A 15,507-nucleotide genomic window follows, 5' to 3' on the forward strand; every position below is an offset into this window, starting at 1 on the left:
TTTGATGTTTTGGATATTCCAACCGTCGGTAGAGGTAATTTCCCAAACCAAATCAAGCCACAGGCTTCAAAATGGTATAGACAGAAAACGAGTAGACTGTGGAACAAAGGACTTTGATATGCCCTTTCAATTAAGGGGCGTGTTCGAGCGGTAGTCCGGTCAAGTATGTTTGAATCAAACAATATTAAATCCCACACAAAAAAGTATACACTAGTGATATTTCTCTTTGTTCTCTTGAATATTATTGATGTGGAATTGTTCAAACAGGCTATTTTTGTTACACTTATTCACTTTTTCATTGAAATTACTATATCTTGACTGTTAGAGTGCCGAGGTACAATCTCTCTTAAAACAACTGTATTGTATCTATTAGACTGTCCAAGTGACACATCCTGTATAATGGCATTATAAATGTTTCACCATATAGTTAATGAAACACATATTTATGCCATATATTTTGTAATAAATAGAAAAAAATGTTTGCTATACTGTTTTGACTGGTGTGAATTATTGAGCTCTGAACTACTTTGCAATGTTATGTTGTGCATTGTTTTTGGCAATTCCCACGTATACACTTTCTTGCAGTATAAGTGTTGTCTAGTGTAGCCCCTTTTCTATATTTTGGCTGACCACTTTGTGTGGAGCGTTTGTGCAGATTGTTTGTTCCACTGCTGCAGATTGTAATAGTCGATGACCTTGATGTATTACCTCATAAAACAAAAAGGAACAGGGTCTTGAACGAGGGCATGAAGTGTGAGACATCACGAATGTTTCGATATTAACTATATCATTACAATATACTAAGGGCTTCATTTAGGGTTTGACCAAGCAGGAGAAATGCTGTACAGCACCAGCCGTCCCACCCTTCATAACCTGCGGTTTCACAGGCCCAATTTAAAGGTGGGAGAAACATTGAATTACTTCTAAGAGCCTCAGCTAACTCCACTGACGGAAACTCATCACCATGTGGTCCAACAGCCAAATAACTGCTCAGTCATAATGGCAGTCAGCTGCTCTAATGAGTCCGGGGCTACCATTGATTTCACTGTATTTAATTGCCCGTGATTGACATGCGAGGCATAGCAGAGACAGACCAAAACAAGCATTGGCATAGCCAATAGGTCTCGCTTTTGGGACCATATAAGTATTTAGTTATGCAGAACAATATCCTTGGTGCAACCACATCAACTGTTGCGTGGCTAAACACTTATAAGGTTCCAAAGGCGAGACCTATTGGCTATGCCAATGCTTGGTGTGGTTGTGTGTGTGGTTGTGTGTGTGGTTGTGTGTGTGTGTGTGGTTGTGTGTGTGTGTGGTTGTGTGTGTGTGGTTGTGTGTGTGGGTGTGGTTGTGGGTGTGGTTGTGGGTGCGGTTGTGGGTGTGTGTGTGGTTGTGTGTGGTTGTGTGTGTTGTGTGTGTGGTTGTGTATGTGGTTGTGTGTGTGTGGTTGTGTGTGGTTGTGTCTGTGTGTGGTTGTGTGTATGGTTGTGTGTGTGGTTGTGTGTGGTTGTGTGTGTGGTTTTGGTTGTGTGTGTGTGGTTGTGGGTGTGGTGGTGAGGTTGTAGTTATGTGTGGGTGTGGTTGTGTGGGTGTAGTTGTGTGTGTGGTTGGGTGTATGTGTGTGTGGTTGTGTATGTGTGTGTGGTTGTGGTTGTGTGTGTGGTTGTGTGTGGTTGTGTGTGTGTGGTTGTGTGTGTGGTTGTGGTTGTGTGTGGTTGTGTGTGTGGTTGTGTATGGTTGTGTGTGTGGTTGGTTGTGGTTGTGTGTGTTGTGTGTTTGGTTGTGTGTGTGGTTGTGTGTGGTTGTGGGTGGTTGTGGTTGTGTGTGTGTGGTTGTGGGTGTGGTTGTGTGTGTGGTTGTGTGTGTGGTTATTTGTGTGATTTTGTGGTTGTGGTTGTGTGTGGTTGTGTGGTTGTGTGTGGTTGTGTGTGTGTGGTTGTGTGGGTGGTTGGGTGTGGTTGTGTGGTTGTGTGTGTGTGGTTTTGGAAGTGGTTGTGTGGTTGTGCGTGTGGTTGTGTTTGTAGTTGTGCGTGTGTGTGGTTGTGTGTGTGGTTGTGTGTGGGGTTGTGTGTGGTTGTGTGTATGTGGTTGTCTGTGTGGTTGTCTGTGTGGTTGTGTGTGTGGTTGTGGGTGTGGTTGTGTGTGTGTGTGGTTGTATGTGTGGTAGTGAACCACGGCTGCTTCATGTCCATTGCACCATTCAGGGAGTCCTTTCGTTGGGGCTTTCATGAGGACATGATGAGGAAGCTGGAAACTTTTGGCACATTCTCTTTAAAAGCACAGCATGTTGGCGACTGGTTAATCGATTAGACCTATGTAGCGCTTTAGATTTCAAAGCTCTATGGTGGGTGCAGCAGTTACAACTCATGAAATATGGGGTGCAACTCACAAGGAGGGGGCAGGTTTGAGTGCACATTGGCTGCAATCAAACTCTTAAGATGATGGGCTGTGTGTATCCATTATCAGCACTCAGTCTTCGCTAAGTGATCTTGTTTGTTTTGTTGTTGTGTTAATGCTTTGCTGCGCCCGTTTGACTTACAACGTGCTTTCTCTTTCCACAAACTCGATGTTTGTGTTCCTTTATTTTGAGATGCTTTTAGTATTACTGTCACACACACAACCACAACCACACACACAACCACACACACAACCACAACCACACACACAACCACATGCACAACCACACAACCACACACACACACACAACCACACACACACAGCCACACATACAACCACACACACACACACAACCACACACACACACAACCACACACATACACACAACCACACACACTCACAACCACACCCACACACACACAACACACACAACCACACACACAACCACACACACACACAACCACAGACAACCACACACACAACCCCACACACAACCACACACACAACCACACACAACCACACACACAACCACACCCACACAAACACACCCAACCACACACACAACCACACACACAACCACACACACAACCACACACACAACCACACCCAAACACACACAACCACACACACAACCACACAAACAACCACAACCACACCCATAACCACACACAACCACACACAACCACACCCACAACCACACACACACACAACCACACACACAAAACCACACACAACTACAACCACACACACAACCACAACCACACACACAACCACACCCAACCACACACACAACCCCACCCACACTACCACACCCACACACACACAACCACACACAACCACAACCACACATACAACCACACACACAATCACACACAACCACAACCATACACACAACCACACACAACCACACACAACTGCACACACAACCACACACACAACCACACACACACAAACACACACACAACCACACACACAACCACACACACAACCACACACACACACAACCACACACACAACCACACACACAACCACAACCACACACACAACCACACACACACACAACCACACACACACACCCACACACACACACAACCACACACACCACACACACACCCGCACCCACAACCGCACACACACACAAGCACACACACAAGCACACACACAACCACACACACTACCACACACGACCACACACAACCACAACCATACACACAACCAAACACACACACAACCACACGCAACCGCACACACACAACCACACACACAACCACAAACAACCACACATCCACACACACACCCACAACCACACCCACAACCACACACATGCAACCACACACACACAACCACAAACACACACACAACCACACACAAACCACACACACACACAACCACACCAAGCATTGGCATAGCCAATAGGTCTCGCCTTTGAGACCTTTTAAGTGTTTAGCCATGCAACAGTTGATGTGATTGCACCAAGGATATTGTGCTGCATAACTAAATACTTATAAGGTCCCAAAAGCGAGACCTATTGGCTATGCCAATGCTTGTTAAACATGGTGCATGCTAAGAAAACCTTCAGTGCTGTGAGGGAGCTAACATAGTGATTTCTCCGTTCACAGCAAAGTGATCCCCGCCAGGCAAGTTGGGGTTTTTAAATAGGGACGTTCACCACCAGGGTGCGTGAGGCTAAGGCCTTTGCTCTCTTGGCAGACCATCTCCAAAGGTCTATCTAATCTCCCAGAGTCTATCTAATCTCCCAGAGTCTATCAATTTGATGTCCCCACCCTAGTCCACGATAGTGTCAAAACCGTTCTCCAGAACGTGGCCACTATTTCTGGCCTAATAATAGTATGTACAATTCGAACTGAGGTAGGAATGTTGCAGACATAACTTAAGACAACCAACAAAAATCAAGGAGTCAATACTTAATCGTTCCAGAGATCTGGAATAAGACCGCCCACCATTAAGACAGTATTCTTAGACTTGTCTCGGCCAAATGCATGAAGTCAGCGTCAGGAAGACGGCAACGGTTGCAGCTGGTATCAATATGTAGGTCAAACAGAAGTAATGTCATGTAAGAATACAAAGAGATTTAACCGACTGCGTCATAATACAATGTGACCTGTAAACACAAACAAAACAAGAATAGGATGCTCTTCTCCCTCTGGAGAGCTCATCAAATATCCAGCAGATTTCTGCTACTGGAAAATTATCTAAGACGATCATCCATTCTTTTGTGAATCCTTTGCAGTGTATAACTTATTTGAGTTCTGCCATCTGATAGAAATGTATTTTCAACTGTCGTACAATTTAAGGCACTTTTCTAATTTCATAAGCCACAAAAATCAATAGTGTCCTTCCTTTTCAATTATGATGAAAAACGTAGCCCCCAGAAGGAATGGAGAAAGCAATTATTAAAGTTTTCTTAATTCAGACAAGCACCTACATCGCAACATTTTCTCCACATTATTGGTGGGATTTTCCTTTTTTTTTTTTTTTTTTATTTTTTTTTATTGAAAATACATGAGTCAGTACATCCGAGATAGTCAATATAGAACATAATGTACATACAAACCGTACGTATATGGTCCTTTTAAAAAAACAAATAGCATACACAATGGCAGAATAATATACAATTAAAGAAAATGTCACCACTTCATACACCAAAAAAAAAAAAAAAATCGTGATTATAAACACTAAATAGAATTTATATTCAGAGATCTGAAGACAAATATTGCTCAACTGAGCCCCAAATTTGACATCCCAGTTTCCTCTTACGCTGGCCTTTAATAGCATATAAACTATACTCCATATTATAAACCTGATAGAACTGAGCCCGCCATGCCTCGAATGTGGGCGGTTCTTTCTGGAGCCAGTACGAAGCTATACTTAACCTAAGAACTGCAGTAGCAAGAAATATTAGATATATCTGCTTCTTTGGTATCCCTTCTACCTCCGTTCCCATTTCCACCCCCAACAAAATCTGCACAACTGTTAATTGTATAGGAGCACCAACAATTTTTGTTAAAAGCTGCTGCACCTGATGTAAAAGTCTAGCTAAAGAAGAACAAGAAAAAAAGATATGTATATCATCTGCGGGAGAATGCCCACATCGGAAGCATTCCCCTGTATGAGCCCCACTCCATTTTGAGGTTTTATCTGGAGTATAGTATAAATTAAAGAGTGATTTGAAGTGTTGAGCCGACAATTTAGCAGATAAAAATAGTTGGATTGCCAAATTAATAGAGACCTCTAAATTTATGTCGGATCTTCCCAATCTGTTCCCCCATTTTTGATTTTGCTCTTCTAAATCATCCAACTTAGTGCTAAGCATTAAGCTATATAAAGTGCCTATTCTTGCCGATTTCCGATTTGCTTCCACCAAAGGATTAATCATTATATTACCAGGCAGCTGCATTAAATACTGTCTGATTTGTAAATACTTGTAAAAATCTGCCCTAGGCAAGTGATAATACTCACACAATTGATCGAATGACTTCAGCCCCTCTGTAGAATATAAATCGCCCACCAAACGTATACCTTTTATTCTCCAATTATAAACAACCCGGTCCCAAAACACCGTTGGGAAAAAAGTTGTAGCAGCTAGTGGTGTATACCAAGAAATTTTCCCAAAATGATACATTTTCCTAACGGCTTTCCACACATTATAGGCTGCCCCTAGGACCTTAAATCTAGTACGCTTGTAATAGCTCCAATCCAAATTTAAAAAGAGACAATTTTTTGCTTTAACACCCAAGAGCATCTCATAAATAGGACACTCCGCCATATCTAAGGATCCCACCCCTATAAGAAGTATATTCATTCTTTGTAGCATACATGCATAATAGTACAAGGTAAAATCCGGTACCGACCACCCTCCTACCGACCGTGGCAAAACCATATATCTCATAGCCCGCCGGGCCTTTCCCCTAGACCATAAAAAACGCATACAGATAGATTGTAATTGCATTAAACTTATATGGGATATTTCTAAAGGTAAGCATCTAAACAGGTATAAAATTTTAGGGAGAATCATCATTTTAAGTAAATTACATCTCCCTACAAGGGAGAGGTGTAAACATTCGGCTCTATCTAATTGTTTCTGTGAAAGTATGCAGCGAGGCCCACGTGTTCTGTACACCAACTATAATACCATCCCAATTTGCCTTAACAAGATCTGTCGATGAAGCTCTGATCTTAACACCCAAATAATTAACCTCTTCATAAACCCTCGAGTCAGAGTAATCCGGTAAGTTAGTGCACAAGATCTGAGTTTTGGCTGTATTCAACTTATATCCGGAGACTGCGCCGAATTCCGAAGCTAAGTATTCAATTTCCTGCATTGCGGCCAGCGGTCTAGGGGAAACAATAGCTACATCGTCCGCATATGCTAGGACTTTAAACTGATAATTTTTAATATTTACTGGCTGTATCTTGACACTTAAATCAAGCATCTTCAAAAACGGATCAATATATAAAGAAAAAAGTAAAGGAGAGCATGGGCACCCCTGCCTAGTACCGCGTTGAATCTGTACAACCTCCGACTCGAGTCCCATGGTGCTAATTCGGGCCACAGGTTGGCGATATAAAGTCTGTATCGAAGCAATGAACTCCTGGCCAAAACCCCGTAGCTTCAATAGTTCCCATAAAAAATTCCATGAGACTCGGTCGAAGGCCTTCTCGGCATCTAGCAAAATTAAAGATAGCGGTTCTCTTGATACATTAGCATAGTCAAAGAGTGTAATTACTCGATTAACATGATTAGTCGTACCCCGGTGTGGAATAAATCCATGTTGAATATTAGAGACTAATGGGGTAATGACTGATGATAGCCGAGCGGCCAATATCTTTGAATAGATTTTCCCATCTACATTTAAAAGTGATATTGGGCGGTACGAGCCAGGGAAATTTTTCGGCTTATCTTTTTTATGAAACACAACAATTCCGGCTTCGTCCTAAGACTTAGGGGCACCCTGCTTCTGGGCGGCTATAATTGTAGCAAGGAAATCAAATTTCAGTACACAAAAAAAACTTTTATAGACTTCCAGTGGTATTTTATCTGGACCTGCAGCCTTTCCATTAGCCAACCCATTCACCGCTGTTTCTAATTCCTCAAGTGTGATTGGAGCGTCTAATCTTGCTACCTCTTCATGAGAAAGCTCTGATATGCAGTATTGTCGAAGAAGGTTATTCGCTTTGTCATCATCATGAGCCTCGCCTTGGTAAAGGTTACTATAAAATTGTCTAAACACTTCTAAAATACCACTTGCATCTTCTACCAAGATTCCATTCTGATCTATGATATTATCAATTTTTTGGGCGGCTATTCTTGCTCTAAGTTTTAGGGCGAGGCACCTGCCACTTCCTTTTTTTTTTTAATGCAGATTTATATATAGCGCGAACTCGACCCGAAGGTATTGGAGCGCTTTACATGAGCACTGGTTACATTACACAAGGACACATTCAGGAACGGGGAGATTAAGGGATTTGCCCAGAATCACAGGATGTGGACGCGACCCGGAGGCTCGAACTCTGGTTTCCAGCACCAACGTCAGCAATCTAGCCGGCGGACCACATCCTCTCCTTCAGGGAAACTGTGATCAGTTGGTCTTCGATCAGTCAGTTCAGTTGAAGAAAGGTAATATGAAAATAAAATCTGTGTTTATAAATTAATTGTACAAGAAAGAATGCTAAATTTCAGAATATACCATCAGGCAATGAAACCAGTCGTATATTTCAAACACTCAGGCCCCCATTTAAAGTGGCCCGAAAATTCCAGTATGAGCAGACATTCCGGTTACTGCACATATCCGGGTTTTGTGGCTAACACCACACCCTGCAATTGCCCCTAGATACATTTTGGCTGTTCAAACCCGCAAAAATTTACAGAACAATACAGGTCCGAGCAATACCGGGACATGTGGATTTTGGTGCAGTAAGGACCAAAATCCATACATTATTGCCCATTTTGCAGAGGAAAACTCTCAATAGGTGATCATCATTGCGGCTTTTAAATTCCGCTCTCCATGATATCTGATTTTAGCAAATAAAATAATTATCACATCCTGGTCTGGGCAACTCATAATGAGGGACGAATATATTCCTTATAGTCCCAAAGACAACAAAGCTGATGAACAGAGATGAACCCTTCGCACAAATGTCTACGCACCAATATCCTGCAAATGTAAAAAGAGCACAAGTGCCACACCATCGCTAGACTTCTTTTGTAACATACCTCCAGCCAGACATACTGTGCAGCAGTGGGAATGGATGGGATTTCAAACTCAACCATGCCATTTTTGGACACCAGCTCAGTGGTATAAACATTGTCTTTTGATGTCAGCTCGGCTTTGACCCTTATGGTTGCACCATCGGCAGGACTGCCATCTGGGTACAGGACTTCGACCTAGGCATTTCAAAACAGAGAACGGACAAAAGAATCAGACATGAACTGTTCAGAGGTCAACCACAAAGAGAAATGCCAAATTGTACTAAATTGGAGCAATACATCTAAGCAATACATATGAAATAGGTGTCCAGGTGTGTAACCTAAGTGGATACCCTCATGTGGAAAGTTTTGATGGTCTTCCAAGTCAAAGATCTCACTCTATAAGCAGTATTTACATAAATAAAACAATCCCAGTGCATTAATGAGCCGGACAACATGGTCCTCTCTGCTGATTACCCACAGAAGGTCGGATTAAGAGTGCTGGAATTCCACTCCGAGTGGTAACTCGGGTAGAATTTCACAACTCACTATTATGAGCGGCCTGGTGTTTTGAGGTCCAAATTACCAGGTCCACAACCATCGAACATGACATTTCTGGACCTGAGACTACCAGGCCTGGTTTCATCAGGTGCAGCTATAAATGCGATAACACTGCTGCTGTGTCAGGGGCAGCAGGCATGAGCAAAGCTTGGCACCCACCCTACCCCAGCAGTACCAAGCAGTAGTATACAACCATACCACAGTAAGACCCTGAACTCTTCTCCCCCAGGCAGCAGCGGAGTGTGCTTGCCCATGCCAACACCTGCACGGGGAGCACACTCCACTCCACCCAGGCTCAGACTTTCCCAAGACCTCCTGCCTCGCCAAGGACAGACAGCCCCAGGTACTAGCATAGACTGCGGCTGAATACAAACTTTTCTCCCCCTCTGAGAAAAGAGTAGCTAGGATCAACAGCAGAGCCTAGGGTTTTGTGCCACGCTCTTTCTCACTCCACCCCCTCTGAAAGAACAAGACACAAGGGGAGCAGACATCGCTCCCCCTGAAGCACAAGTTACTTACTTGTGTAACAATATATCTGTAAGAGACATTAGTTAGTGATAGATTCCTTAAAACAAGATACAAGGGGAGCAGACATCGCTCCCCCTGAAGCACAAGTTACTTACTTGTGTAACAATATATCTGTAAGAGACATTAGTTAGTGATAGATTCCTTACCTTAGAATATCCCCAGGCGTCGGACTGGATCCAGAAAGCTTTTGTCAGCAGTACCCCAGCGCGTTGGTAGGCGTTGTCGTGTGGCTCCACGTACGCCGCTGGTGTCGTAGTCGCCGAGATGATGTTGTCGGAGCTAGTTAGACTTGCCCACGCGCGCTGACGGCAGTTCTGTACACGCCTTTCCGCACCAGGAACGCAGAGTCATGCCAGAGACCGACTACTGGTGCAATAGAACTAGGGCCCCGAAAGGGATGACCTAAACCCTAGAGAACAGTTTGCGGAACGGGGAGGATGGGCGAGCGGTAAGGAATCTATCACTAACTAACGTCTCTTACAGATATATCGTTACACAAGTAAGTAACTTGTTCATCTGAAAGAGACACGTTAGTAATAAGATTCCTTACCTTAGAATACATACCAAAGCAATACCAACCCCGGTGGTGGGTCTGCGAAGTGAGATTACACCAGAAACTTACGGAGAACCGAACCGCCAAAGAAGCCGTCTCTCCGGACTTGACTGTTAAGGCAATAGTGCTTTGTGAAAGTATGCAGCGAGGCCCACGTGGTCGCCTGACAGATGTGTTGCAGTGGGACACCGCGTCCCAATGCCATAGTAGCCGCCGTTGCCCTGGTGGAATGGGCGCGCAACCCTACCGGAGGCTCCTTTTTAGCCAAAGAGTAACAGACTTGAATACACAAGACAACTTAGCGGGAGGTAGTTCTCTCGTGCACAGCCGGGCCTTTTTTGGCGCCCACGTAGCCAACAAAGAGCTGGTCATCCACCCGAAACGGTTGTGTGCAGTTGAGGTAGAATGAAAGCACATGTTTTGGGTGAGCCTCTCTTCCTCTCTGGAAGGGTGCAGAGGCGGAAAGAAAGTGGGTAGAGTGACTGTTTGCCCCAGATGAAAGGCAGTGACTACTTTTGGTAGAAATGAGGGACGTGGCTGAAGTACAACCTTGTCTGGATGAACCGCCAGGAAAGGAGGTTTGCATGAAAGAGCCTGGCGTAGGTGATAGCCATCGGGAAGACAGTTTTCAAAGTCAATAACCTTAAAGGTGAGTTATGAAGAGGCTCAAAGGGAGCGCACATTAAGTATGTGAGAACCAGGTTCAAGTCCCACTGAGGCATAATAAAAGGAATAGGAGGGAAAAGGTGAGTAATGCCTTTGAGAAATCTATTGACAACAGGGTACTTGAAGAGAGAGGGCTGATCAGGCAGCCTGAGAAAGGCTGAAAGAGCAGAAAGGTAACCCTTAATAGTGCCCATAGCAGAGCCCTGCTCGGCCAAAGAGAGAAGGAACAATAGGACCTCAGAAAGAGGTGCAGAAAGGGTATCTACAGCTTTCGCTGTGCACCATGCCACAAATTTGTTCCACCGGCAGGTGTATAAAGTTTTAGTTGAGGGACGCCTGGCTGCCAGAATCACATTACAGACTTCAGGAGGCAAGTCAAAAGGAATCAACTGTCACCACTCAATCTACACGCAAGGAGGTGGAGGCTGGACAGGTTTGGTTGGAGAACCGCCCCCTGCTACTGCGACTGCAGATCCTCCCGAAGAGGCAGTCGGATCGGGGGGTCCACTCTCATAGTGAGTAGCTCGGGATACCAAACTCTTTGAGCCCAGTCCGGCGCCACAAGAATGACTTGGGCCCGGTCACGTCTGATCTTCTTTAGCACTCTGGGTAGAAGTGGAATAGACGGAAAGGCGTATAACAGACCGCAACTCCACTCGCGACGAAAAGTTTCTCAGAGCGAGTGTCGCCTTGGAAACTCTAACGCGCAGAACTGCTGACATTGCGGGTTCTCTTTGGTGGCGAATAGATCTAACCAAGGTTGTCCCCACTTGTGAAAGAGACCTTGCACCACCTCCGAGTGAAGACGCCATTCGTGATCCAGCATGCACCAGCGGCTGAGTTCGTCCGCCCTGGCATTCAAAGTTTTAGTTGAGGGACGCCTGGCTGCCAGAATCACATTACAGACTTCAGGAGGCAAGTCAAAAGGAATCAACTGTCACCACTCAATCTCCACGCAAGGAGGTGGAGGCTAGACAGGTTTGGGTGGAGAACCGCCCCCTGCTACTGCGACTGCAGATCTTCCTGAAGAGGCAGTCGGATCGGGGGGTCCACGCTCATAGTGAGTAGCTCGGGATACCAAACTCTTCGAGCCCAGTCCGGCACCACAAGAATGACTTGGGCCCGGTCACGTCTGATCTTCTTTAGCACTCTGGGTAGAAGTGGAATAGGCGGAAAGGTGTACAACAGACCGCAACTTCACTTGCGACGAAAAGTGTCTCCGAGCGAGTGCCGCCTTGGAAACTCTAACGTGCAGAGCTGCTGACATTGCGCGTTCTCTTTGGTGGCGAATAGATCTAACCAAGGTTGTCCCCACTTGTGAAAGAGACTTTGCACCACCTCCGAGTGAAGACGCCATTCGTGATCCAGCATGCACCAGCGGCTGAGTTCGTCCGCCCTGGCGTTCAAAGAACCTGCTAAGTGTTTAACCACCAGGAGAATGCCCTGGCGTTCCAACCATGTCCAGAGGCGCAGAGCCTCCTGCATAGGGCCCGCGACCCCACCCCGCCTTGCTTGTTGCAGTACCACATGGTGGTGGTGTTGTCCGTGAACACCTGCACTACTTTCCCTGGAGAGAGGGAAGGAATGCTTTCAGTGCAAGTTGGATCGCCCTGAGCTCCAAAAGATTGATATTGAGCTTGGACTACGCCGGAGACCAGAGGCCTCTGATCTCCGCCTCTTCCATGTGGCCGCCCCATCCCAGGAGGGACGCATCCATCACCACTGTGTGCTCCGGTTGGGGAAGGGAGAGGGATCTGCCGCTGACCCAATGCTGGTCCGTGAGCCACCACTGCAAGTCTTGTGCAGTGCCCTCCGAGATCTGGACGTAGTCGGACAGGTGTCCCTGATGCTGCGTCCACTGGAACTTCAGGTCCCACTGCAGAGCTCGCATATGCCATCTGGCATGATTGATCAGCAGGATGCAGGAGGCCATGAGGCCCATCAGCTTCAGTGTCTTCCTGACCGAAACCCAGGACAAGGGTTGAAAGATCAGAATCATAGCCCAAATGTCCTGGACTCGCTGTTCGGGAGGATAACCCCGAAATTGCGCCGTGTCCAGAACCGCTCCGATGAAGAGGAGCTTCTGAGAGGGAATCAGATGCGACTTCAGCATAATGATGGAGAACCCCAGCAAATGCAAGAGGTCGGCCATAGTCTGGAGGTGGGAGACGACTGCCTGGGGCGAGCCCGTCTTCAACAGCCAGTTGTCGAGATAGGGGAAGACTGAAACCCCTGATCTGCGCAGATGAGCTGCGACCACCACCATCACTTTCGTGAACACCCGAGGGGCGCTGGTAAGGCCGAAAGGGAGCGCAGTGAACTGAAAGTGCTCGTGGCCTACCTTGAACCGTAGGTAACGCCGGTGGGCTGGCAGGATGGGGATAGGAAAATACGCACCCTGCAAGTCCAACGCTACCATTCAGTCTTGCGGGTCTAGGGCAGACAAGACCTGAGCAAGCATGAGCATCTTGAACTTCTCCTTCCGGAGGAAGCGATTGACGTTCCGGAGGTCTAAGATAGGACACAGGCCCATGTCCTTCTTCGGAATCAAGAAGTAGTGGGAAAAACAACCAAAACCTACTTTTGTCGTTGGAACGCGCTCGATGGCCCCCTTGGCCAAGAGGACCAGAACTTCCTGCTGGAGAAGTGCCAAATGATCCCCCGACATGCGGTGGTATTGAGGTGGCATGGCTGGAGGTGCAGAGGCGAAGGGGAGGGAGTAGCCCTTTCGGACTATTTGCAGAACCCACCTGTCCGAAGTGATAGTGCGCCAGTGGGGGAAGTGAATCCTGCCGCCCACTGGCGTGTGGTGGGCCTGAAACACCAGACTCCTGAGCCAGGCATAAATGCAGAGCGCCACCATAGTGGAAATTGCCCTGCTGAGGGAGTCAGTGGTGTCAAGACCACAACGGATAGTGAATTTCACAGCATCTCTCCCCTCGGTAATGGCTTGGTAGAGCACCGCCCGGGCTTCTGCCCGACACTGAGGCAGCACCTGTGCCACTGTGTCCCACACAGAGTGTGAATAGCGGTCCAAATGGCATGCAGTATTGACCGCCCGCAAACCTGAACTGGCAAAGGTGAAAATCTTTTTCCCAAACTGCTCAAGGTTTTCGGATTCCTTGTCCGGGGGAGCGGAAGGGAATGCGCTTGGAGAGTCAGAGGCCTGGACAACCAGACTCTCCGGCGTTGGGTGTTGTGTGGGAAAACCGGGGTCACCCGGGGCCGGGCGATGGCGCCGCTCCACACTCCTATCCACAGGAACCCCTTTGTTAGGTTTGTTCCAGGTGCTTAACAGAATGTCTGTAAGTGCGTCGTTAAAGGGCAGTAGCGGCTCCGCCGAGGAGGTCGCCGGCTGCAGCACCTCAGTCAGGAGATTGGTCCTGATAGGCACCGATGGGAGCTCGAGGTTAAGAGCCTCAGCCGCCCTACGCAACACCACAGAAAAGGACCCAACCTCCTCCATTGGTACGGAAGAAGGGGACAGCGTACCAGGGTGTGGAGAGAAATCCAGATCACCAGGACTCTCCACATCGCCATCCCAGTCCAGTTCATCCTCACACTGGGCTGCGAGAGGGTCCTCAGACCCCTCCCAGTACTCCCCTTTGTCCACCGGCTGCTTAAGAGGCAGGTAAGGACGAGGGGCCCGGGGAAAGGGAATAAATTCCCCCCCTGGAATAGGAATCGTAGGATAATAGACCAATCCAGGCTGAACATAGTCCGGGCCCAGGGGGCAACAGGGGCAGAACCACCCAACGGGTCCACGGGGCCCGAAGGCGCTCCAGAGGGACCCAATGAGGCAAATAAACGGCCCATGGCCGACAGGAAGCCCTGTATTTCTTCCGAAGTCGCGCCCGGCCCCGGGAAGGGCGGGTAGGCCACAGACAACAACGGAGGCTGCATCGGAGCCGTGGGGGAGTGACAACCCGTCCCCTCCGCCGTGTTTCGCGACCGGTAAGGGGAAGACGAAGAGCGACGCTGCTTCTTCAACTTTTTATGGCGCCTCGACTTACCTGTCCCCGATTCCGATAAACGATGGTGTCGGCTCCGCGACCGGTCCCTCGACCTCCCATGGGAGCGGGACCATGAGTGGCGCGAAACCGATTGTCGGGCCTCCAACAACTTATGGGACAGCTCCCGCAAGGCCATGGCCCGACAATCGGGGCACGTCTCGGGCTTATGGGCGTGCCCCAAGCAGAAGAGACACACGTCATGCGGGTCCGCCACCGACATGTTCCGACGGCAGTCCCTACAGGACTTGAACCCGGGCATCCCTACTGCACCAGAAGTCCATTTCTCAACAAAACAAGACTCAGAAACCAAGTCATATATTAACTAGGAGTACCGCTCTCTCTCGGATCTGCGCCTGCTGGCACAGAAAAAAGAAAGAACTGAAGTCAGCTCGCGTCTAAGTAGCTCCGACAACGACATCTCGGCGACTACGACACCAGCGGCGTACGCGGAGTCGCATGACGACGCCTACCAACGCGCAGGGGTACTGCTGACGAAAACTTTCCGGATCCAGTCTGACGCCTGGGGATATCATGAGGTAAGGAATCTATCACTAACGTGTCTCTTTCAGATCTACCCTACC

At 47.4% G+C, this 15,507-nt stretch overlaps 1 protein-coding gene across 2 annotated transcripts in view; it reads right to left on the reverse strand.

Moving 5' to 3' along the window:
* Positions 1–15,507, reverse strand: part of CPAMD8 (C3 and PZP like alpha-2-macroglobulin domain containing 8) — a 1,045,838-nt gene that overhangs the window by 855,522 nt on the left and 174,809 nt on the right. For both annotated transcript variants that reach the window (XM_085640012.1, XM_085640011.1), the window contains exon 12: positions 8,633–8,803. In XM_085640012.1, the coding sequence (XP_085496138.1) occupies positions 8,633–8,803 (171 nt within the window). The remainder of the gene's footprint in view (positions 1–8,632; positions 8,804–15,507) is intronic.

This window comes from Triturus cristatus, chromosome 12 (assembly GCF_964204655.1).
Source record: "Triturus cristatus chromosome 12, aTriCri1.1, whole genome shotgun sequence".
NCBI classification, from domain to species: Eukaryota; Metazoa; Chordata; class Amphibia; order Caudata; family Salamandridae; genus Triturus; species Triturus cristatus.